The sequence below is a fragment of the Macaca fascicularis genome, chromosome 8 (genome assembly GCF_037993035.2).
Source record: "Macaca fascicularis isolate 582-1 chromosome 8, T2T-MFA8v1.1".
NCBI lineage: Eukaryota > Metazoa > Chordata > Mammalia > Primates > Cercopithecidae > Macaca > Macaca fascicularis.
Window position 1 is genome coordinate 149,828,561 of NC_088382.1, and position 22,438 is coordinate 149,850,998.

The 22,438-nt window shown below is 46.6% G+C and overlaps 1 protein-coding gene across 11 annotated transcripts in view; it reads right to left on the reverse strand.

Moving 5' to 3' along the window:
• The window catches only part of TRAPPC9 (trafficking protein particle complex subunit 9), a 726,907-nt gene that overhangs the window by 492,359 nt on the left and 212,110 nt on the right, over positions 1 to 22,438 (reverse strand). For all 11 annotated transcript variants that reach the window (XM_045399285.2, XM_065519669.1, XM_073999513.1 and 8 more), the window contains one exon: positions 1,818 to 1,942. In XM_045399285.2, the coding sequence (XP_045255220.1) occupies positions 1,818 to 1,942 (125 nt within the window). The remainder of the gene's footprint in view (positions 1 to 1,817; positions 1,943 to 22,438) is intronic.

Here is a 22,438-nt window from a genome sequence, read left to right on the forward strand (position 1 = left end):
GAAAACAGACTCCACGAAGATAAGTCAAGGCAAGTTTCCAAATTGACGGACAAACAAGAAGAACAGCAACACGCAGCGACAGGGGAGGGCAGGGGGCTCAGCCTCGAACTTGCTACGATCCATTATCTAAAAGATCCAGCTTTCCACAAAAAATTATGGACATGCAAAGAAAGGGGAACACATGACTCATGCACAGGTAAAGTTGGCGGCTTCAGGAGGTGCTCCGCTGCTCTGATCAGCCTTTGCCCACCATAGACTGTCTCACTCCCAAACCAGCGACTGATCACCGATCCATTGTACCCCAATCAGACAACAGCTCAGTGCAAAGCAGCAGGCAGCAGAGAGCCCCTGTGTGGTGTAAGCCTTCCCCCACCAACACTCCCCACTCCAAAGTCACCGCTATCTCCAGCAGCCCTTCTGAGAGCTCTAGGGGAGCATGTGTGTAGACATGGAGAAAAGAGAACGGTTGCTGCTCTCCACAGCAGACAGAGTGCAGCCACACAGTGGGGGCCTGAGCTGCAGCACAAACATAATGATGCCGGAGGGCCTGAACACGCAGTCAGAAGGTGGTGAGGATGTGGCTGCAGGAAGGCCGGAGGCGATGTGAAATCCGAGGGGCTCTCGGAGAAAGCCACCTCCCCAGTCCTCCCTGCCTCAAGCCCACCCGACAGCACCTCCTGTACCTGGTAGCTCCGTGCATGTGCTGTGCAGTTGCACACTGGGGCCTCTGCTGCGTCTGCTGGGAAGCTTCTCCCACACCAGTCCCCTTGGCTAACGCAAGAGCCCAACAACACAGTAACCAAGCTGCTGTGCAAACAGAAGCTCTCCAGGAATGGGGCACCCCCCGCTACCAACAACCCCTTTCTTCACTGCAGAGCTCGAAAGGGGAGAGGACTCTTCCACCAAAACTAGCTTCTTCAAAGTTCGATCCACTGACATGACCTCCATCCACCAGAACTGGCCTATGCCCTCTTGCCATGGCCTCATCGGACCCATGCTCCTCCAACCCTCCTCTTGGTTGAGTGACAGCGGCCCCGACGCCTCAAAATCCATTGTATCACTGACTCACAGGCATCTTCGCCAAGCGATTCTGATGTTCCTAACCAGTCCCTGCCCTCTTAAATTTGGCGTGAGGACTGTAAACAGCATCCCAAAGGCTGGTCCTGAACATATGCATGCCTGAAAGTGACGTTGCCACCTGCAGCCCAGTCACAGCTCTTAGGCCCTGCTCTACACACTGTCCCCGGGACGGCTCAAACAGCCAGAGCTTCCCATGTGCTGAAGACTCAAAAACCTGAGCACTCGTGTGGGCCTCGCCATAGAGCCAGCAGCTACCTCTGCTCACGCTGGCCCACAAGCCCGCAGCACGCAGCTTTGCACTCACATTCACTTGTTACCGGCGTATCTGTCTTGGCTTCCTTGGGGCTTCCAAACCAACAACTGGGAAGGGTTGCCAAAAGATTACGAAAAATGTACAGGGTAAACATCCGAACCGAGGATAAGTATGCAATCAATAAACTTTTCAAATGAATAGGGAAACAGCAGGAGAGATCCTGATTTAATCACCGCACGCCTGAATTCAGCCCACGGAATCTCCGTGTTCCAAGGACATAAGAGTTTGCAACACCAAACAATGCACTCAAGCTTCACTGTGACTGCTTTCCAAAACATTGTCCAAGAACAAAAACTACCGAGAATCCAGCTTTCAAATACACACAGCCTTTCCTTTCTGAAAAGGACTCAAAGCTGTGCTTCAGAAAAGGCTTTGCAGAGGCCCGAACGGCACGTGGCAGATGCCACCTGCCAAGCCCACTCACCTTCACGTGGCTGTAGTCACCTGCTTTGTTGCTCTCGGGTGGGTTCACAGGTTTGCCCTCCACTCGGGGCCGAACGACCTGCCGAAAAGGGCTGGACAGCGGAAAGCCACTCACACTGATTCCATCTACAAAATAAGAAAAAAATCAGAAGTAACATGTCAGCTTGGTTTTGGGGTTTGTTGTTTGTGTTGTTGCTGCTGCTGCTGCTGTTGTTGTTGTTGTTGTTGTTGTTGTTGTTGTTTGGGACGGGTCTCACTCTGTCGCACAAGCTGGAGTGCAGTGGTGCAATCTCTGCTCACTGCAACCTCTGCCTCCTGGGCTCTGGTGATCCTCCCACCTCAGCCTCCCTAGTGCCTGGGACTTCAGGCACGCGCCACCACACCTGGCTGATTTTTGTATTTTTGGTAGAGGTGGGGTTTCGCCATACGCCCAGGCTGGTTTAGTTTTTGTTTTTGTTTTTGTTTATGTAGGGGATTTTGTTCAGAAACTGTGACTGTAAGGAGCACGCCAGTTTCTGTCCTGACTATTCTATCTCATATCAGTTACAACCGCCTGATGCGTCCTCCGTCAGCACATACTCATATCCGCTGAGAAAAAGTTGAGAGTGCATCACTCCTTAAAAAGGACAGCTCCTTACCACCTGGATGTGATGGCCGAGGCCCGGCCTGCCCTCTGCATTTGGACCATGCAGAGCCCATCTCTCCCATGAGACTCTGCTGAGCCACTCCTCAGGCTGGAACGAGTTCCCCACCCTTCATGCGGCCAGCTCTCTCTTGCCACTTGACCTTAGTCTAAGCGCTACCTCCTCACCCAGCTTTAAGCAGCCACCACTCTCTGCCACAAGACCCTACTTAAACCTCCGAGGAGCCACACGCTGCCACCTGGGTTTTTTTCTTACTCGTTATCTATCGATTGATCAGTCTAACCCACGAATCATCTTTAAGTCCTCTCTGCACCTCATGTCACATGTCCAACCCAAAAGGAAATCCTGCTAGCTCTCAGAGTGTGCCCAGGGATGGCTTTCGTGGCCAGCACCCACTCAGAGTCACTGTTGTTACCCTCCTGGCTCTTCTCCCCCTTTGCCTTCACTCCTTTCCCTAAGTCAATTCCCCACACAGCAGGCAGAGTCGCCTGAGGAAAGGGGGCTCACCCCCTGCCCCTAGCACTCAAGAGGAAATGTCAAAGTCTGCACTGGTCTCCAAGGCCTCTGCATGATACCCCATTTAACAGAAGAGAAGACCTGGCGGAATGAATGAGTTATTTGACTGCAGTTTTATATATTCTCAAGAACGTAAAGATACTGCCTCCTAAGGAGTTATTTTCAAGGAGCTGCAGCTCCCTGACAGAACCCAGCTGGCATGCAGGAGAAGCCTACCTATAAGTATGGCAAGTATCACAGACTTCCAGCGTAAACCAGGCCAAGAGAACAAACCACCAGAGGCAACCTGTGCAAGAAATCACGTTAATACCGATTTTGGCTTAAGATACATGGAACAGCAGACACAAAAGAGCAAATGGTAGAAAGTGAGGTTGGTAAGATGTGGACTCACATCAGTACAGCACTTGATAGTTTCTAAGCTTGCCCTCATTTTAATTTTCTTTTTTTTTTTTTTTTTTTTTTAAGTTCCAGAGTACACGTCCAGGATGTGCAGGTTTGTCATACAGGTAAACGTGCCATGGTGGTTTGCTGCACCTATCAACCCATCACCTAGGCACTAAACCCAGCATGCATTAACTATTTTTCCTAATGCTTTCCCTCCCCTCACTCCACTCCCCGACAGGCCCCAGTATGTGCTGTTTCCCTCCCTGTGTCCACGTGTTCTCATTGTTCAGCTCCCACTTGTAAGTGAGAACATGCGGTGTTTGGTTTTCTGCTCCTGCGTTAGTTTGCTGAGGATAATGAAACTTGCCCCCATTTTATAGAACAGCAATAAACAACCTGCTCACAGTCATACTGGCGATAATTGATCGTAGGCATCGTACCACACATGAATGGATATTTAGGAAACTTGATTGGATGGATGGATGGGTGGATGGGTGGCAGGTCTGAAACTCACACTCGGTGTTTTTGATTCTAAGCCTAGGATCCTTTTCACTTTAACACAGTTGTTGGGAAAGAAAAATTCAATAGCTGCATATCTCAAACGAACCCATCTAAGTAACTTCTTATTAAGAAACTAAAGCTTCTTGTGATAAGATGAAGAATATTTACTTTTAATTGATACAAAACATATATTTCCAAATTCCCAATCACTTAGACCCAAGGCCCTATGCCTAATATCTCTTTGCAAAAATATCAATTAACCAAGCATAATAGAAATAGTTCATAATTAAAAAAAATAACTTCTCTTAAGCATCATTTGCTAAGGTATATCCCCTTAAGTAGTTCAATTTTCAGGGATGACAAACAATATTCAACTGGGTAAAGAAGAATTAAGCAATTTTCTATTTAGAGGCTTCAAATCTTCAAAAGTTAAACTGTCTTAAGTTAAAAAATTGTCTACTTGAAAAGTTCATGACACCTTATGCCCAAAATAGCACATGAAGGAACCAGACATTGTGCATCTATAATAAGAAAAATGACAAACTGATCTGTTTCTGTTGGTGGTGCCTATGGAAGACACGTATGAAGACTGTGATCAAGCACTTAAGAGTAGGGTCCTCTCTGCACTTGGAAGAAACTGGAGGTGCCCAACCGGCCCCTCTTCAAGCACTGCATGTGGGCAGCAAAGATCCACCTGGCGTCCCACAAGCAGCTCGGGCTGCATAGGCACGAAACGAACTTCAGAAGATTATATTCCTCATAACAGGCTAGACAAGTCAGACCAGCTCAGCCACTGATAACAGCTAGAAAACATGGACAAAGTAGTCTTAAAATCCATGCAAGCATCAGAGCGCTAACAAGAACTACAGGGTTACTGTCTAGCAGAGGGGGAAATACAGATACATGAGCCTGACAAACATCCCCTAGAGGTGCCTGCAGATTTCAGAAGAGTTCACCAAGAGAATCTGAGCGGAATCCGAGGAGAACCTTTGACATATTCAAAGGACTTGATGTGAAAAACACTGGTGTTCAGTGTTCCCCGTGGAGAGTGGATAGTAAATCCAGGAAGCTTCAGGTAGGGCCACAAAGTGAAGGCAGACTGGAAACAAAGCAGCCCTCACTGGGCCTAAGGCCCAGGTTTGTACCATGTCAGTCCCTGCAACTGGTAGGCCATTTTTCTACCAAAATTTATTTCTTGTCACTCCTTGTTCTACCTCCATTTCTGTTTGCCTTTATGCATTGGTAATTATTTTCCCTCTGACAACCTTATATCCTAATATGCCCCTATTTTTGGTCGCAGTTCAAATGCTACCTCTTCCATAATGCCTCCCTCAGCTGTCCTAATGGAAAGCAAGTACATCTTCCTCGGAGTTCCAGCATCTTCTCTATCCTAAGACTCGTGTCTACCTCCTGCTGACCTGTACGCAGGCAGAGAGCCTGGTAGGAGGTCAGATGGGTCGGGGCTCAGGTATGGCTCCCCTCCTACCTGGCTGAATGACCTTCATCAAGTCAAATAACCTTCTACGAGCTTTAAATCCATCATCCCCTAAATGGGAACAGTGAGAACACATACGCTGTGAGGTTATATAGAAGAATAAATGAATTATTGCACAGGAAGGATTCATCATAATGCCTGGCATGGGGCAAGCATTCAGTAAAAAGAGCTGTTCTTATTCCCACCACAGCAAATTATGCACGTCTTCTTAGATTCCTTGATGACTATAAACTCCTTGAAGACTGAATTCTTGTCAGATTCACCATTGTGTCCCTCATAGTAGCTGACGCAGGCTCTAACAAATTGGAAGCCCTCAGTAAATAGTAACTAAATGAATGAATAAATCACAGGGTCAAATTCAGTATTTAGTTGACATGCACACAGTTTACACACACACGCTCAATAAAAAATTCCATCATCCCAAAGTCACATTCAACAACCAACTCCTGGTTAACTGAAATTTCATCAGGTAGATATGTGCAAAGACTTATTTGTAAAGACTCAATCAAAAGCTGTTAAGTTTGAATGAGTTAATTTTCTCTCTTTTTTCCTCATTTCTCTCAGCACCAGGGACACAATTTATAAAACTTCTCCATGACACCATGATGCCCGGGTGCCTGCTGTGAAGGGTACTAATATTACGAACAGAACCATTTGCAAAACATAAACTCCACATTTGTTTAGCATCTTACCCCAGAAACTAGGTCAAGTGGACCTCTAAGCAAGCATGGTATGAAAGACCACTCAATGTGACTTCGCCCAATAAGTTGTCCTCTGTTGAGTGAAGGCCAGGTGCCCAACAGGGTATTTTTGCCATTTCATGTCTGTTTGTGTCTGTGTCTCCATGGGTCTCCATCCCTCTCTCTGACATATACACAGGGCCTGTAATACAGCTTGTCTAGCTCCTCCCAAGGGAGGCTCCATCCTTAACAAGCACACAAACACTTTCATCGCCCGAAGGACCCTGATTCTTCTTTATTTATTTATTTTTTTTTTTTTTTTTTTGCCTTGGAAATACCAATCCTATTTTACACTTATAACAATGGTAAATTCTTCATTTCTGGAAATGGTCAGATGTTTTGGCCTGTAGAGGAAAGCAGAGTGAACATCTGGCTTTTGTCTGCCCCGCATTTCTCTTTTCTTTGGGGAGCAGCTCCTTCTTCGTCCCATGTGGTTCTGGTTGGATCAAGGTTGGCCTTGATCCTGCCATGGCCAGAGACGAAAACACCCCATCAACAGTGTTTATCCAGAGAACAAACAGAAGGTACAAGAAGGGACATGAAAAGCCCTTCTATGAGATTTGATTTACAAATTCTAGAAAGAAAAGAGTCTGGTTTGTCTTCCTCTGAATCACGTTATAAAGATCCAGCTATGGGCCGGGCGTGGTGGCTCATGCCTGTAATCTCAGTACTTTAGGAGGCCGAGGTGGGTGGATCACTTCAGGTCAGGGGTTCAAGACCAGCCTGGGCAACATGGTGAAACCCCATCTCTACTAAAAATACAAAAAATAGCTGGGCGTGGTAGTGCACGCCTACAGTCCCAGGTACTGGGGAGGCTAAGACAGGAGAATTGGGTGAACCTGGGAGGCAGAGGTTGCAGTGAGCTGAGATCACACCACTGTACTCCAGCCTGGGTGACAGGGAGAGACTCTGTCTCAAAAAAGAAAAAGATCCAGCTATGGGGCCTGCCTGCAGCCCTCCTTCCCCAACACATTGAGATACTCTGGGCAACACACAACTCTATGAACCTTAGTTTTCTTGGCTCTGAAATGGGAACCAACTAAAAAACTCAATGAGATTTGATGTAAAAGTACTTTGGAAAAACACAAATCAGCAATGTTTTGGAACTAGGAGGCTCTGGGATATGAGCACTTGGCAAAAAAAAAAAGTCTTAAAATTCCATCTGAAATTTGCCTCCTTTTTGGACACAGACCTCAACATCTCCAAGAAACCTCAAAAACCTGCCATCTTCAAGCTCAGAAAAACACTAAGAAAGCCACCCTATGGATTCTTTATAGACTATAGAAGCCTGTTCTCAAATCCAGCTGAAGATACAAAACACAAGAAGCATATAAATTATAAATGGGGACAGAATGTAACCAGCTCAAGTAGGAGGCAGAAGCCAGCCTTCAGAAAACTGAAGCTGAGCCCTTCGCCCATACAGGAACAGAGTTGGAGAGAAGGGGCAGCTGCAGAGGGATGGCGAGAGATGAGATGGAATAAGATGTCGTGAGCAGGGAAGCAAATCACAGGGCACGCCTGGGAAGGATCTCTCTCCAGTTGGGGTGGGGTGGAGGGGAGAAAATTATGTTCAATCATTTAGCCAATTTTTCTGCCAACACAGGCTATCACAAATAGAACAGAGAACAGATTGGGATGACAATTAATAGGAAGACAGGACAAAAAAAGTTACAAACAGATGAAGGCGGCCTAGTAGGAGGACTAAAGAGTTTAGTGGATTTATCAGGACAGAGGGTATTTAAGAATGGTATGAGTCTGGTAGATCATCATGAATAAAACTGAGCTTTTAGAGAGAATTTCATACTTACCATTTATAGTGCTCAACTTTTCTATTAAGAGCAACTCTGTGGGAAATTCAGAAAGACCATTTTGTATGCTAAAATAATACTTCTCTCTAGAATTCAGCCATATCCCAACCACGATGACAATTGGGGGAAATGACAGCTGAAAGCAGGATTTGTGCAGGGGAAAGAAAAAGCAGAGTCACAATAAAAACAGCTCTTCTAGGAAGGGGTGAGGGCTGAGAGCCACGTCCATGGCTTGGCACCAGGCGCTCAGTATGCACCATCCAACTCTTTACACCCTGCAAAGTCAGGCGTTCTCTTACCGATTCTATAGATGAGGAATCTGAGGCTCTGAGAAGGTAAGTAACTTGCTCAATATCACACAGCTCATCAGAAGCACAGTCAGAAGTAGACCTCATGACAACTGGATTGGTCAGTTTTACCCAGCAAAACTGACCCAAATAATATATTTCAGTCCCCAAACTGGGCTTCCACAAAAGCTCACCAGCCAAGGTTGTTCTGCAGCACATCACCGGGCCAAAACTGTGTACCATGCGTTCCACTAAACTAATCCCAAGGACCCTTGCAGGGGCTTTAGCATCTATCTCCAGTGGTGGGATCTACGCAGGGATGTGTCCATTTTGGTACACTTTTGAAAGAGACACTAATGCATAAGGCTGACTACATTTTCCTCTCTTGTGAGAGGCACCTAAAATAAACTAGAATAAAATACATTAACAAAGGCAACAGGAGGCAACAATTGCTCAGTGGGAGTTTGTCAGGGATATGCTGTTCCAGGTAGAATATATTTTAAAGATGCTTTCTCATTTAGTCATAAAATCCACAGGTGCCAAAAAAGCCCATCTGGTTATCATAAAATATCCTCAAGAAAACCAAAGCAGTAGAAGCAGTTGGCTAAGAAATTAGCCAATACTCATCCTAAATTTCCATAAAGAAAGTAGCATGCTCATTCATTCAGAAACTTTGGAATATGCTTAGGAAAGAAAAAATAATCATACAGGAATAGTGGCCTTCACATACTATTCAAATGGCAACAGTCCATCTTCCCCACGGGCAGCCTCACTTTGAGACTGGTCTTCCTTCTGTCGGATGCTCCCTGCAGCGGGGCCAGACTTAAAGCCCTCTGCCCTCACCGACACCGGAAGCCTCCAGGTACAGGAGGCTGTAACTACCTCCTGTGAAATGTTCTGGGTGGTTCCCAACTTGTTCTAAACTTAGACTGTGGGGACAATTGCACAACCCTGTGAATACACTAAGTGACCGAATTGTATCTCACGTGAATTCTATCTCAACAAATATTTTTTAAAAACTAAAAGAGTAGTACAACTGTGTTAGGGTACAAACACACTTTGGGGGTAGGGAGGAGGATAAAGAGAAAAGAGAGATTATATCCAAAGGAATAACAATTAGACCAGAAGCTAACCTCCCAGCAGCAAGGGAAGTCATAAGAATTCATCTTCAAAATATTAAAGAAAATTCATCTGCTACACTAGACTATGTATACAGCAGAACTTTTTTAAAGAATGATGGTGACAAACACACTCTTTGGCTAAAAATTAAGAGAACTTACCACCAACACGTTCTCATTAGGAACTTCTAAATACTACACTTCAGGTACATAGAAAATCATTTCAGAAGGAAGGTCAAAGATACAGAAAAGAATAGGAAACACAGAAAGCAGTAGGCAAGTAGATACATCAAAACATTGTGCTTTAGTCAACTCCATATGTTTTCTTTTTCCTTTTTTTTTTTTTTTTTTTGAGACAGAGTCTCACTCTGTGGCCCAGGCTGGAGTGCAGTGGTGTGATCTCCGCTCATTGCAACCTCCACCTCCCGGGTTCAAGCAATTCTCTGCCTCAGTCTCCCGAGTAGCTGGGATTACTAGCACCTGTCACCATGCCCAGCTAATTTTTTTTTTTTTTGTATTTTTAGTAGAGACCAGGTTTCTCCATCTTGGCCAGGCTAGTTTTGAACTCCTGACTGACCTCGTGATCCACCTGCCTCAGCCTCCCAAAGTGCTGGGATTACAGGTGTGAGACACCGCACCTGGCCTCTTTTTTCTTTTTTGAGACAGAGTCTTACTCTATCGCCAAGGCTGGTGTGTAGTGGCGCAATCTCGGCTCACTGCAACCACCGCTTCCCGGGTTCATGCCTCGGCCTCCCGAGTGGCTGAGATTACAGGCGCACGCCACCGCACCCAGCTAATTTTTCTATTTTTAGTAGAGATGGGGTTTCGCCATGTTGGCCAGGCTGGTCTCAAATTCCTGGCCTCAAGTGATCCACCAGCCTCAGCCTCCCAAAGTGCTGGGGTTACAGGCATGAGCCACCACACCCGGCCTCTATATGTTTTCAATGTACCAAATATTCCCTTGGCCTCTAAAATGTACAAAGCAACATCATATAGGCAGAAAAGGTCCTTTAAAGTTGCAGCCCTAAAATGTGAGAGTGAGATTTCCTTCTAGGGTCCCAGATAACTCCACATGGCAGTGTACACAGATGCACACTTCCTCCCAGTCACTTCACAGGGAGTCCAGACCGTCACCTGCCAGGGCAAAAGTAAACATTCATACAGCAGCAAGGCCATCTCACAACAGGCACAAGCATAAAATGTGCTCCAAGAGCTAATGTCCAACCAAGACTGCATGTGGTACCTACTGGTAAGAATGATCTCCTTTGCTGGACAAAAACACTGGCCACACAGAAAACCAACTACAAAGCACTTTGAAAGCACTGAACAGTCATGTTAGCATAAGGATATTATTGCATTTTCTTTCCTTCTAAAGATGGTTAAGAAAAAAAGAAGAAGGGCCAGGCGCGGTGTCTCATGCCTATAATCCCAGCACTTTGGGATGCCAAGGTAGGTGGATCACCTGAGGTCAGGAATTCAAGACCAGCCTGACCAACATGGTGAAATCCCATCTCCACCTAAAATACAAAAAAAAATTCAGCTGGGGGTGGTGGCGGGCACATGTAGTCCCAGCTACTCAGGAGGCTGAGGCAGAAGAATGGGGTGAACCCAGGAGGCGGAGCTTGCAGTGAGCCGAGATCATGCCACTGCACTCCAGCCTGGGCAACACAGTGAGACTCCGTCTCAAAAAAATAAAATAAAATAAAATACAAAATTAGCCAGGCGTGGTGGCACACGCCTGTAATCCCAGCTACTCAGGAGGCTGAGGCAGAAGAATTGCTTGAACCTGGGAGGTGGAGGTTGCAGTGAGCCAAGGTCATGCCACTGCACCCCAGCCTGGGCAACAAGAGCACATCTCCATCTCAAAAAAAAAGAAAAGAGGCCGGGCGCGGTGGCTCATGCCTGTAATCCCAGCACTTTGGGAGGCCAAGGTGGGCGGATCACAAGGTCAGGAGATCGAGACCATCCTGGCTAACACGGTGAAACCCCATCTCTACCAAAAATACAAAAAATTAGCCGGGCGAGGTGGCGGGTGCCTGTAGTCACAGCTACTCGGGAGGCTGAGGCTGGAGAATGGCATGAACCCGAGAGGCGGAGCCTGCAGTGAGCCGAGATCGTGCCACTGCACTCCAGCCTGGGTGACAAAGCGAGACTCTGTCTCAAAAAAAAAAAAAAAAAAGAAAAAGAAAGAAAAGAAAGTGGATGAAACTGAAGCAGGTGAGGACTCAGCCACAGGTAAGTAAGGCATTTGTGAGCACTGGCAATTGGTCCTGGAGGACGTGCCCTCTTCCGCGGAAATCGTCAAGAGAAGTGGAAACTGTGGCTGGGGGTCTTAGGACCCCTCTGACTGAGACAGGAAATCAGACTTGGATCTGGGCACTTAAAACAGTGACCTGCACTGACATCTTTACTAGACCATAGAGTGTTGGGGGCAGGAAACCTGCATTTAAAGTCTGTATCCAAATAGTTTGTCACAGTGCCTAGCACATAGTAGCAATGGAGAAAAATATTTGCTGGGTGAACGAATGAGCTAATGTCATTTCCTAGTTCCTGTGTGATGAGAAATGCCTCGCAGCCTCAGGTGCTGCCCGGCACATGGGAAGCCCAGGACACCCCTCCAAGGCCATCATTTCCAGGGACGGATGCACAGGCACTCCCTGAAGTTGTGTCATGTGGCAGCCAAGAACTGCATGCCTGCACTGAAAAGCGCCTAATAATGACAGGAATGAATGAGTTTGTGAATTAATGACTTCATGAATGAATAAGTAAATGACCAGCAAAAAGAGAGAAAAGCAGTTAGCAGTTTGTTGCCGGGCTTTCAAAACCAAAGATTAGTTTTAAAAACTGCTAGTAAATCACTGCTTTTTTTTTTTTTCTTGAGATGGAGTCTTGCTCTCTCGGCCAGTGTGGATTACAGTGGTGTGATTGCAGCTCACTGCAACCTCTGCCTCCTGGGTTCAAGCAATTCTCCTGCCTCAGCCTCCCAAGTAGCTGGGATTACCTGTGTGGCACCACCACACCCAGCTAATTTTTTTTTGTATTTTTAGTAGAGACCCCTCTCTCTCCCCCACCACATACATACACACACACACACACACACACACACACACACACAGATAAACACACACTCTCTCCCCCACCACATACACACACACACACACACACACACATAAACATGGTCTCTCCCCCACCACACACACACACACACGTTAAGTCCCTGGAATTGACTTTGCTCTTTTCTGCCACAGTGTTTTTACACACACATAAAACAACATTTTCCCACCCTACCCTTTTCACCTATTTAAGTGCTGCCTCTTCTGTAAATCTTACCTCAGTAATTATTCCCAAAGAAAAGCCTTCCCAGCCCTTTAAATTAAGTCGAACCCTGATTATATACTCTCGGCATCATATATTCTGTAGCTGGCATTTAGCAGTTACAATTTTTCATTTATTTGTGAAATTGCTTATCCCTCTCACTAGACTTATGCTAATACAGTAGCCACTAGAGAAACGTGGGTACTTAAATTTAAAGTAATTAAAATTAAATAAAATTAATAATGAGTCATTGAGATCAGGGGTCCCCAACCCCCGGTCCATGGCCTGTTAGGAAATGGGCCACGCAGCAGGAGGTGAGTGGAGGGCAAGTGAGCACGCCTGAGCTCCGCCTCCTGCCAGATCAGTGGAAGCATTAGATTCTCATATGATCACAAACCCTACTGTGAAATGCACACACAAGGCATCTAGGTTGCATGCTCTTTACAAGAATCTAATGCCTGATGATCTGAGGCGGAACAACTTTATCTAGAAACCACTGTCTTCCATGAAACCCATCCCTGGTGCCAAAAAAGCTGGGGACCTCTGCTTTAGATGCATCGTCCACGTCTCAAGTGACCAAGGCCACATGTGGCTGGTGGCTGCGATGGTGGACAGTACTGCACAGGTCATTCCCGCCAGTACATAGAGTCCTGTGGATGGTGCCACCCTGGATGCTAAGCCTCTAGAGGGCAGAGACTGTGTCTTATTTTACTCCAGACACTCCCAAGAGTAGCAGAGTGCATGCAATAAAACAGATATGCAACAAATATTTCTGACGAAGATGGAGAAAAAAAAAGAACTATGACTGCTTTCTTTGCTAAAGTATAAAAACCCAGAAAGAAGGAAATTGTGTAAGTCCTGTTACCTGATTAGAGAGAACATTAAGAACTAGTTACTTCCATAATTTAAAACTGTATGACATAATTCAAAATCTTCTATAATTCCTGCTCCCTATTCAACAAATACTTGTGAGTACTTTATATGTGCCACACAATACTACACACACAAGTTAATTCAAGATGGTTCATAGGCCTAAATGCAAAAACTGAAACAATACATTTTCTAGAAGAAAACATATTTCCATGACCTTGATGTAAGTAAAGATTTCCTAAACAAAAATTAGCACTAACCAAGGGGAAAATAATTATAATAAAATTAAGAAACCTAAGAAAAATTACAATACATATATATTTTTTTGAGATGGAGTTTCACTCTTATTGCCCAGGAGGGAGTGCAGTGGCACAATCTAGGCTCACTGCAACCTCTACTTCCCTGGTTCAAGCAATTCTTCTGCCTCAGCCTCCCAAGTAGGCTGGGATTACAAGCACCTGCCACCATGTGCTGTTAATTTTTTGTATTTTTAGTAGAGACAGGGTTTCGCCATGTTGGTCAGGCTGGTCTCTAACTCCTGACCTCAGGTGATCCACCTGCCTCGGCCTCCCAAAGTGCTGGGATTACAGGCGTGAGCCACCGTGCCCGGCTGAAAATTTACAATTTTTAGTTAAGAAATTTAATTAAGAAAATTGATAAATTCTCTTCATCAAAAGTCAGCATCAGGAAAGTAAAAAGCCTGGCCACAGATTCTAAGATGTGTGCAATACTCATAGCTGACAATGGACTAATATCCAAAATATGTTGAGTACTCCTATAAATCAGTTGGAAGGTAAATAACCCAATAAAAAAATGAAGAAAATATTTTAATAGACACTTCACAAAAGTATATATCCAAATAATAAATAAGTATATGATAGACGTGCAACATTATTGGCTACTTGGGAAAAGCAAGTTAATACCACAGTGAGACAACACCACATGTAAACCAGAACAGCTGTAATTTAAAATACTGACAACACCAATGCGTGGTGAAGATCTGGAGCAAGAGAGAGTTCATACGTAGCACAGGGATGTACAGAAATCCCAAGGAACATTTTGAAAATCTGTTTGGTTATGGAACCATGAAAGCCAACATAAACATGAGCTTATGTCCACCAAATACATGCACAAGAATGTCTATAGCAGCATCATTCATAACAGCCCAAACGTAAAAACCGCCCACATGTTCATCACAAGTATAATGAATAAACTGTGGCATTTTCACGCAATACCGTCCAGCCATAGAAAAGAACAAATGCAAAATACAATATACATGCATCTCAGATATCAAGTGCAGGAAGAAGGAAAAAAACAAGATACAGACTTCTAACATGGAGAAATTAAGAGCATACAATTGTGTCACTTTAGGCCAAAGGAAAAAAGAAAACAAAAGAATGTACTTTTTTTTTTTTTTTTGAGACAGAGTCTCACTTTGTCACCCAGGCTGGAGTGCTGTGGTGTGATCATGACTCACTGCAACCTCAGCCTCCCAGGTTCAATAAGTTCTGCCTCAGCCACCCAAGTAGCTGGGATTACAGGCATGTGCCACCATGCCCAGCTAATTTTTATATTTTTAGCAGGGATGGGGTTTCACCATGTTGGCCAGGCTGGTCTCAAACTCCTGGCTTCAAGTGACCCACCCGCCTCAGCCTCCCAAAGTGCTGGGATTGCAGGCATGAGCCACAGTGGTCACTTATTTCTTCTACATGGAACTTAAGTAAAAACAAAACTAATCTATGATAGAAGTCGTAATTTACAGTTATCTTTGTGAGGAGTTATCAACTGGAGGACTCAAGAGAACTGGAGGGTGCTGGAAATTATTTATATCATGATCTGGGTGTTTACACAGATTAATATGAACATAAAAATAAAAATTCATCAAGCTATAAACTTAACCTTTGTGTTCATTACTGTATGTAAGTTATACTTCCATAAAAAAAGACTCAAATACCACTTAACAAAAAATATTAGGGAATAAATGTAGTAAAATCTGTGGGACCTTTATAGAGAATATGAGGCAATATTTTTGAAAGACATTTAAAAAGACAAATAAATGAAGAGACATACAATATTCATAGATAGGAAGACTAACCACCATAAATATGTCATTCTCCTCCAAATTAATCTATAGATTTGATGCAGTCCCAGTCAATATTCTAACATACTGCTTTCAGGAACTTGACAAATTGATTCTAAAATTGATGTGGGCTGGGTGCGGTGGCTCACGCTGTAATTCCAGCACTTTGGCAGGCCAGGGCAGGCGGATCACCTAAGGTCAGGAGTTTGAGACCAGTCTGGCTAACATGGTGAAACCCCGCCTCTACTAAAAATAAAAAAAATTAGCTGGGTGTGGTGGCACATGCCTGTAGTCCCAGCTACTCAGGATGCTGAGGCAGGAGAATCACTTGAGCCTGGGAGGTGGAGGATGCAGTGAGCTGAGATCACGCCACTGCACTCTGGCCTGGGCGACAGTGAGACTTCATCTCAAAAAAATATACAAAATAAATGAAATAAAATTGATGTGGAAGATCATCAGACACAGAGCATCCAAAAAGCTCCTGAACAATCATCTAGTCGGGAGACTTGACCCATCAGACCTCAAAACTCATCATCACGGGGAACAGAGAATAAGCAGCAACTAGGTCTGCCTGGAGAAGCCCAGAATTTGGAACAACTGCCTTGAGATTCAGAGAATGAGTAAGAGTTTTTCAAGAAAACGAGCAGAAGAAAGACAGTCTATACCAATGGTTCCCAAACTTTGCTGCACATTAGAATCATCTGGGGTACTCTGAAAAACTGTAAGTCCAGTTAAATCTCCAAATTTAGGACTAGGAGTCAGACATGTTTTTTTAAGATCCCCAGGTGATTCCAGAGTGCAGAAAAGCTGGAGAGCCACTGGTTTATTCTTGCAGTAAATATGAGGGCATGGCAAATCAGAGAAATGCAAGTAATTCAGTGTTCCTGGAATATAAACCACAGGAGGGAGGAGGGGGATGGCAAGGCAGCAGCAAGGGCACACCGTGCAGGCCCCGGGAGAGACCGTCCCAAGGGTGACAGGACACCACCAGAAGTCACCCCACAGAAGAGGGGCAGAGTCAGATTCTGCCTTAGAAACATGACTGCGGTGACAATGTGGAAGATAGTGGAAAAGGGGACAAAATTAGCAGCCGGGAGCCCAATCCAAAGACTACTAAAATGGCAAAGATGAGAAATGACAAGGGCCTGAATCAGAGCAGTGACGCGGACACAGGGAGAAGGCGTGAAAATACTTAGAAAACCAAATTGGCAAGACTTGGTGTGATCAACACGATGAGCTAACAGTAAACCAACTGGCAGTGATCCGTAGAAATCTTCCCTTTCCTCTTGGGACGAAAATACTCTGAAATCCCTGTCCTGAACACCTAGCTGACTTGTCTCACGGTGAGTCACTGCCAGCCTGGGCGAAAAGGGCACTAATGAAAACAGCCAGCTCAGTGGTCCGGGAGACGTCGGCTCCGGCTGCCTGCAATGGGGATCACCTGTTGCTGACGAATGACAAACACCTGGATTTTCATTCTCTCCTGCTGGTTTAGGAAGTTATTTTCCAACCCAAATTTAAATCAAAGAAGTGAGTCAACCTCCCCACCTACAGGCTAACAGTGGCTAGGGAGAAGTGCACTTACAGGTTATTAGACAGATGTCTGGAGCATATTCAGCTTAGGGGTGTTGAAAAACTTTCAGGGTCCGGAGGAGCCCCAGCACCAGAAAAGTGCTCCTGAGAGCTCCAGGGAAGCAGGAGCAGGCTGACCTTTCCCTAGGCTGCACCGCCACGCTGTGAAATTAGTGCCTGTGAGTCAGACGGCAGGGAGATGGCACAGGCTAAATATAACGATGGGCAGGCTGTCCAAAGCGTCATTAACCTTTTTCCTTCAGAACAAAGGCGGATAACCCACCAAACACAAGACAAAAGCAGCGCATAATATGACAAATGGCCAACGTAATCCGAAAATAATTGCAGATCTGAATTAAACCGTAAGATGTGAATTGATTTCAGCTCGAAGATGTAGAGAGCTGGGAACAACAATGCTCCCCTCTTGTGACAAGGAAAAAGAGTTGGATAAACTGAAAATTAACTTTCCCTGCCTGATCAGAGAGCTGGGGCGACGGGAAACAGCCAGCCTGGAATGCAGAGCGAGGCCCCCGCAGGGGAAGCGCGACCCCTGTGCTGCCAGGGCTCCAGCAAACACCAGGCAAGGCAACAAAAAGCTTCAGCTAGAACCTTCAGGAACTGCCCAAGGCTAGGGTGGGCTGGCAAGAGTGGAGGGGCCCGGGAGCTGCAGACCAAGGGGCTTCCCACCAGGAGCTCACCGGGAAGAGGGAGGAGGCCCCGGAGAAAGCCACTCCTTGGAGCTGGCTTGGGGGCACCAGGCCATTCTCCCTTTCTGTTTCACGGAGTCAAAGCAGAGGGAAGAACAATGAAGACGGCAGCAGTGTGAGGGCACAGAGGGAAGCCCCACGCCAGCCTCCACCCAGACGCGCTTCCCTCAACCCCCTCAAATCAGGAGCCCACAGGCAGGCAGGCAGCTGGGGGTGGAGGGCCGCTGAGCCGCCTGAGCACACGAGGCCCTCTCGAGAGACGGAGCCCAGGAACAAAGTGTAAGAGGGCCTCGGATGGGGCCTTCGGGAGTTCCAGTGTTTCCCAGTAAAGAGGAAAAGGAAGAATCTCCAACTGAATGGGACAGAGAGCTGCTCCTGAGGCAGTAAGAAAAGCAAGAGTATTGGAGGAAGATGCACTCACCAGGGGTTAGGAACAAAAAAAACAAGACTCCGGCCCTGCCCGCGAGATGAGGGTGGTGGAGTGAGAAGCACGAAGTGCAGGTGTGCTTCCCGCTGCTCGGGACTCACTGGCACGGAGGCCGCATCCACCTCACCGCCCTGGAGGGGATGCGTGGGAGGCGCCTGGACAGCGACACCAAGGCACGCGCACGCCGCCAGGTCCTCTGCTCTCGCCGGCCCCTGGGCTCTCTGGTCTCAGGAAAGAACCCAAGTTTCCATGAAATCCCTGGCCTTCTTCTTAGTAACACATGTTTGTGGGAAAAACTCAGGCAAATAGAAATTGCAAAGAAAAAAAGAAATATTATGGTATTAAGATTCCAGTCACCTTTGTCTTTGAATTCTGGGCAATTCAGGATGAGTCACTGTTCTTTAAAAAATAAGACTACGAATTCCAAAAATTAGTATTTGTTTTCAAGAGCAGTAGCAGATGAGGACAAAGACACTGAATAACTGTCCCAATTTCAGAGTACAATAAGGGGGGAAGGGGCAAGTTATGGAAGTGAATACAATGCGTTCAAGAGCGATGGCTCTCGAGTAACATTCATTCCTGACCACAATGATAAGGGGAAGCATCCATTATCATAAAACTGTGAAGAAGCAAAATATAATGAAATGCCAAATAGACGTGTTTTTTTCCCCCTAGTCCCCAATTCTGGACAAAGAACTGAACTGATTCCAACTTCCCAGAGGCAGTTTGTCTTTCGCCTGATAAGCATGAGGCATTTCAGGCAAAAAGAACTGCATTTTTCCAGCCGGACAGAAGAGATTCTAATGGGAGCTCACGAAACTACTCGACCTGCTACTGAATTGTGTGCGGCAAACCCAGCAGCGTCCAACGGTGACAGTGCGCAGGGGCGCTGGGGGGAGGACTGGGGAGAATTCTGATCCCCCAGGCTATGGGATCTCCCCTACCACTGCATGTCCACATCGCCTCTTGCTCTCCAGGACACCTGGCACACTCCTGGTTAAGACCGTCCTGCCTCAACTTCAGGTGGTTACACTTACCGCCTGCCATACCCAGGTGAATCTCAGATGACACTCCCAAATCTAGCCCGCTTACCTTCTTTTATTTTTTGAGTCAGTGTCTCACTCTGTCGCCCAGGCTGGAGTGCAATGGCACCAACACAGCTCACGACAGCCTGGAACTCCTGGGCTCAAACAATCCTCCTGCCTCAGCCTTCCAAGCCCAGCTCATTTTGCTTATTTTTTGTAGAGATGGGGTCTTGCTACGCTGACTGGTCTCAAACTCCCGGGCTCAAGTGATTCTCCCACCTCTGACTCCCAAATCACTGGGATTACAGGTGTGAGCCACCGCACCCAGCCCCACTCGCCTTCTTAAAGCAGTTTCCCATCATACCAGCCTTCTTTTAAAAAGCTGTCAGCAGCTCTCCAGTATCTTTCAATGAAGTCCAAATTACTTCTGGAACTTCAGGCCTTCCACAGCCTACCTGAGCCTGCCATTCCCACGAGGATCCCCTCCTGCTCCTGGGTCCTCTAAGCTGTCCAGACCAGCCTTTATTCAGGGCCACCCTGTCACCTGCATCCCTGCTGGTGGTATCCAGCTCATCTTCAGTCAGGATCTGTTCAAAGACCCTTCATTCAGGTCAGGCGTGGTGGCTCACATCTGTAATTCCAGCACTTTGGGAGGCCGAGGCAGGTGGAGCACCTGAGGTCAGGAGTTTGAGACCAGCCTGTCCAACATGATGAAACCCTGTCTCTACTAAAAACACAAAAATTAGCCAGGCGTGGTGGTGTGTCCCTGTCATCCCAGCTACTCGGGAGGAGAATCGCTTGAACCCGGGAGATGGAGGTTGCAGTGAGCAGAGATCACACCACTGCACTCCATCTCAAAAACAAAAATTGGGCCGGGCGTGGTGGCGCATGCCTGTAATCCCAGCACTTTGGGAGGCCAAGGCAGGTGGATCATGAGGTCAAGGGATTGAGACCATCCTGGCCAACATGGTGAACCCCTGTCTCTACTAAAAATACAAAACTTAGCTGGGTGTGGTGGTGCACGCCTATAGTCCCAGCTACTCGGGAGGCTGAGGCAGGAGAATCGCTTAAACCTGGGAGGCAGAGGTTGCAGCGAGCTGAGATTGCGCTACTGCATTCCAGCCTGGCAACAGAGCGAGACTCCATCTCAAAAAAATAAAATTAAATTGAATTAAAATTAAAAAGATTTTAAAAGACCCTTCATTCAGAGTTCAGAAAGCAACACCAGATCGTCACAGCCAGACAGCTCTCCCGTCTCTGAACTCAGGGTGAGGAACACTCGGCAGCCTTCGCAGCGTGCCTTCCATCCCTCACTTGCTAAACGTATGCCAAGAATCTGCTCTGACCAGGCCCCGCTGCGTCCTGGGAAAGAAGAGAGCACAGGCCAGCTGCATGGGAGACTCCGGGAAGAATGAGCCCGAGCTCTGCCGCCACAGGACATGGAGGGAGGGGACACTCAAGGGCTTGCAGGAGGGAGGGGCTGATGTGGGTTGGCAGAAAAAGAGAGACAGACGTTCCAGGTGGAGGGAAAAGCACAGATGAAGGGAAGAGCCAGGGTGGGGCATGCAAGGGCCCAGTAACACGAAGAGGCAGCGAGACAGAGAGAGAGAGAGAGAGATTGGGAACAGATTACATAGAGACATAGACACCAAAGTGAGGAGCACATTTGTTTTTGAGAAAACTCTAAGACATACCAGAAGATGGATTCAAGAGGGACAGGCTAGTGACGGGGAGAAGAATTACTAGGCTCCTGTGATGGCTCAGATAAAAGGTGCTTCGCGTGCGTACCAAGGCAAAGAGGGACAGAGGATGGAGGGATGTTTAAGAGAAAGAACAGATGAGCCTTGGGGAAGAACGGATGGAACTCTAACCGTGAGAGAACCATCCGGAACAGCCCCAGGCCTCTCGCCGGCACTTCCTGGCAGATGATGATGGCTTTTGCCACCAAAGGAAACCCAGAAAGGTGAGCCGGTCTGGAGAGAGTGACAATCCATCAGAGTCTGGACAGGCTGAACTGGAGGTGCTTTCGGGGCTGCCAGGTGAAAAAGTCAGAAAGCCAGCTAAAAACATTGACATGGAATTCAGGACCAGAAATAGACGTTTCAGAGTCATTACCATTGTGTTAGAGCCTGTGAAATCATTTAGGAAAAATATGGCGTAAGATAAGTATCAAGGACAAAACTGTTAGGAACATCCATAGCTGGGGACGCAGCAGTGAAGGAAAGTCGGGAACAGTCAGTGTGGCACGGCAAGGACCAGGGGAGAGAAGCTCCCCACCTACCGGAGGACTGGCCAGTCACTGGCGTCTCACGAGGATGAGTAAGTGGCAACCGCAGAGGGGGAGGGAGGTTAAAAGCCTGATTTCAACAGGCAGAAAAGTATAAGAAGGATGAAAAAGTGAAGGGGAAAGAGTAAGGAGGAGCCAGAGAGAAAGCCACGGTTGAGAAGAGGGTTTGGGCATGTCGGCTGAGGGCCTGGTACAAAACTGCTCAAAGTTTGGTACACAGCATTCCCCAGAGAACGGGTCAGAAACACAGATCGCACCCCAGCGCCCACAGAAAGGGATGTCGAAGAGCTGGGTGGGCCGAGGAATCTGCATTTTAGCAGAGACACTTTGATGCAGGTGGTCCTTGGACCATGACCTAGAAAAACAAGGGAAAGTTCAAAAGACCAAAGACAAAGGATACCTGATCCGGAACACAAGTCGGACGATTCACCTCTGATGAGAGGAGGACCCCATCTTCCTCCAGAACGAAACAGATGGGAAAACAAGTGTATCCCAGAGGAAAAGGAGGCAGCAGAGAAGGTTTCTGCCTGATGGCCTCTAGTGGATCTTTGAAAAGAGACCATCTGCTGAGAGGAAGGGACACAAGAGTGGGGGAAAGCCTTAAAAAAGTGGCACGTTGACAACAGCCAAAACTAGGCGCACACTTGCCCCTGTGTTGTGATGAATGAATGTTTAGTGGGAGAGCCCTGTGATACAGATATGCATATTTTCCCCATGGTGTTCAAATCATGAGATAAAATGAACACTACTCACCAAAGTCAACCTATCCCTTTTCAAGACACAAAAGCAGCAGATGACTTACAGGACCAGGTTTGCTGCCCACTCTCTATTACCCTCCTCTCTGAC